The 3,782-nt window shown below is 26.4% G+C and overlaps 1 protein-coding gene across 1 annotated transcript in view; it reads left to right on the forward strand.

Annotated features, from left to right (window-relative positions):
• Positions 1-2,667: 2,667 nt before the first annotated feature.
• Positions 2,668-3,782, forward strand: part of LOC115035146 — a 14,407-nt gene continuing 13,292 nt past the window's right edge. Inside the window, exon 1 of the mRNA XM_029492842.1 lies at positions 2,668-2,877. Within this exon, the coding sequence (XP_029348702.1) occupies positions 2,668-2,877 (210 nt within the window). The remainder of the gene's footprint in view (positions 2,878-3,782) is intronic.

Consider the following 3,782-nt stretch of genomic DNA (forward strand, 5'->3'; position numbering starts at 1 on the left):
TGTTTTAAACAATTGAAATTAAACATTGTGTGTTTAAAACAACATGTTTAAAACAGATTGTTTAAAACATGTTTTTTTATGTTATATGTTTAAAAATGTTTTTTTATAAATTCTTTTAAAACTTAAAAAAAAATAGGTGCCACATGTTATTATTTAAATTATTTTTTTAATAACAACTAATTACCTATACTAATTATGTTAAATTATAATTCAATTTAATTTTTGTTCTATTGATATTTGATAATTTAACAGTCCAATTTCTATATTATTATTATAGTTTTATTTAAATGGTTAGTACCTAGTACTTAATACAAATTAGTAATTACCCAATTATTTATTCATTTTAAAAATGCAATATGCATTCACGTGTAGTATATTAGACATTAGTATATTATATAGAAGCATAGGCTAACCTAATCAATGTCCATTAGTGAAGTAAATGACATTTCATATGATATATTTTTAAGCAAATCAATAATCACATTATCGACTGTTTTGTTATTATGAGTACCCAGCACGGCCTTAGAAGATAAGGTCGGGACACTTCCCTATTTAACAACGTTAATCAATTCGGTCGCTTAGAGAGGACATTTTAGTTGCGTTTTTCGCCGCTAATTTATTAGGCGCCTCGGTCTGAACTTTATTGAGGTTATGAATAAAATTAAAAATATTTTAGCGGCAAACGAAAATTAAACATCACAATAAATTATTATTATCGTAATTGAAATTAGAAAACAGAAATATTGTATTATACAGAGTGATTCACCAAGCATGCTCACCCCTATTTTTTCCTCTAATAATTAACTATATACGGACATGGAATTATAGAAATAGAAATTATGTTGATACTTCCTGAATAGTAAATTTAGAATTTTGTTTTCACAAACATATTTGTTAGTTGTTAATATAATATCATACTGCTGTAATTGTAGTTGTTTTAAGAATTGTTTCTTTCAACTTAAATATGCCCAATTTAATTTGTTTTTTTAGTTGCAATAAAAATTCAAAATTATCTGTGTTTAGTTGTCCCAAAAATGATGTACTTAAAGCCCAATGGGAAAGTAATCTTGGGATCAAACTTAAAAATAATTTTGTTATTTGTGAAAATCATTTTGATTCTGATGATATAGAACGACAAGTAATTAAAAAAAGATCACAATGGAAACATTATATTTTCTGTGAGTATCAAATTACAAAATGTCTTTCTCGTTTTTATATTGTCCGACCTACATATAAATAGTAAATATTTAAAAAAAATTTGCATTGATTGATTGATTATTGCACATATTGTATTAAGGATATTTACAAAGCTGGGCAAGTTAGTCAATTTTTTTTAACTAGTTGGAGTTAAGTTACTTAGTAACTAAGTTAGAATTTAAGTTAGTTTCTGAAACTGTCCAAATTTCTAACTTAGTTAGTTAGTTAGAAGTTAGTTTGGTGAAAATAGTAGGTAACTTAAGTTAGAATAGAAGTTAGAAGTTAGTTTTTTTTTTATAGATTAAAAAAACCTTTTTGTTGAAATGTAAATAATAAGTTTCTAACTTAAACTATTGATTAAAACTGAAAATTGAATTAAACACCTAGTAATTTGATCAAAATGTTCTAACTAGGTAGGTAAGTAATAATTTCAATTAATTGGTATATCAGTTATTAGTTATTAGAGGGTGAAACAAAATAAAAAAATGTGCACTATTATAAATACTAATAATTAATAATATATATGAGCCAATAATCTATATAGGCATATAACCATATAATGTCATGATTGAGAAACAGCTTTTGGAATTTTGGAATGTGAAAAAATAATAAGAATAATAACTAGTTAGTTTAGGTTTTTTTCTAACGAGTTAGATTAGACTATTCTACAGATTAAATTCAACTAGTTAAGTTACAAAGTTAATATGAATTAAAACTAACTAGTTAGTGCCCAGCTTTGGATATTTAAAAATATTCAGTTTTAAATATAATTTTGTATAGATGAACCTGTCTAAGCCAAGGCTTAAACCAAATTCTATTCCGTTTAAGCTCCTGGATAGTAAATCAGCGAATAGAAGTCATGACAATGATTATATTAATGTTGAAGTAAGCAAATTATCAGTAACACCACAATAGATTAATTTTATTTGTCTATAAATATACACTTAATTAATGACATTTGTATTTAATATATATTGTAATATTTTATATTATTAATAATGTTAACTGTGCACAGGAATCCAACAATTTTAAACGATGTAAATTAGTACTGTCTGATGATCAAAAATATGATGTAGAAAGTGAAATGGTATCTTCAGACATATCTTTAAGAGTAACATTTTGGGTAAAAATTATGATCTGGAAAAATTATCAATTTCAAAACAACATATTGAATGTATTGAAGACATATCAAATGTAATACAATCAATTTCTAAGTATAAACTGTGTCAAGGACTAAATTCATGGCATGCATCAAAGTATTTTTCAGTCACTAGCAGTGTTAGCACAAATTTATTAAAAGTAGATAGTACAGGAACGTACAGACATACTAATTGTCAATTTCTCCTTGATATTGGTAGTAAATGCACAAATTGTGCTCGAGCCCTTAAAACTATTAGTCAAACAGTAAAAAGGTTGCTTGTAAATTCGCCCAAAAGACTAAAATTTAAAGTTACTCCAACAAAGAGAAAAATGTTAGAGAGATTGCAAAAAAAGTCAGAGATTATCAGAAAAAGAAATAAACGCCAAGAAAATAGAATAAAAATTTTGAAAAATAATTTATCAGAATCAGTTAAGAAATTAGAAAGTATGGTGACATCTGATATTACTGAAAAACTTAAAGCAAACAATGTTCCTGATTACCAACAAGTTATAATTAAAGAAATTTTAGCAGCTACTAAGGTTTGTAAATATTAAAACAATAAAATATAATATGGTTAATTATTAAAGTAAATCATTATTCATTATCATCAATTTATTTATTTATTTTATTTAGTTAATACTAAATACTTAATTATTAATTGGTGACCGGTTTTAGATTCTGACTTCTGAGATCTGAGCGCCGAGCGGAGCGATGTTTTTTTTTAAATTTGCAACAATGTTTAATGTTGCCAGTGGCAAGTCACTTGCCACCCTGCAGTCGATGACCGATGGTAAGTTGGTAAATAGGAAAATGCAGAAAGTTGGAACAGAAGCGCTATTAAAATAGCGGATTAAATAAGTACTAAAATGTCCTCTGTAAGCGGGCACAATAATAACAAATAAGCAAAGAGTCCCGACCTTATCTTTTAAGGCCGTGTTCATAAGCACGGTCTTATATAAGACGTATATAAGACCGTGACCAATGTTCATCATTAAGCGATCCACAATCATTTGTTAGTTGCCCGACCTGTATATAAGACCGTGGTTACATGATTATATGATATGGATGTATACCAAATACCAGGTTGTTATGGATCACGTTACCAAAATACGTTGAATAGATAACTGATAAATATTTTATTTGATTAAATCATTAAAAAAAATATAATATTATGTAGGTATAAAGTAGGATAATCTAAGCTAAACGGTTGTCAATATAGAAGTATTTTTGGGGATGTTGGAATTGTTTTCATGTTTGTCCTATAATCATTAAACAATAAGCATAGTTATACCTAGAGTATGCAAATGTATGTGTAAATACAACCATCAGAAGATTTATAATAGTATCCAGTTCATCTCGATATAAAACAACATAAATCAAATGTTTGATTTTATCAAAACAAAAAAAAAAATGTAAATGGTAAATTATAGCTCATAAAAAAAAA

Source organism: Acyrthosiphon pisum, chromosome X, assembly GCF_005508785.2.
Source record: "Acyrthosiphon pisum isolate AL4f chromosome X, pea_aphid_22Mar2018_4r6ur, whole genome shotgun sequence".
Lineage (NCBI taxonomy): Eukaryota > Metazoa > Arthropoda > Insecta > Hemiptera > Aphididae > Acyrthosiphon > Acyrthosiphon pisum.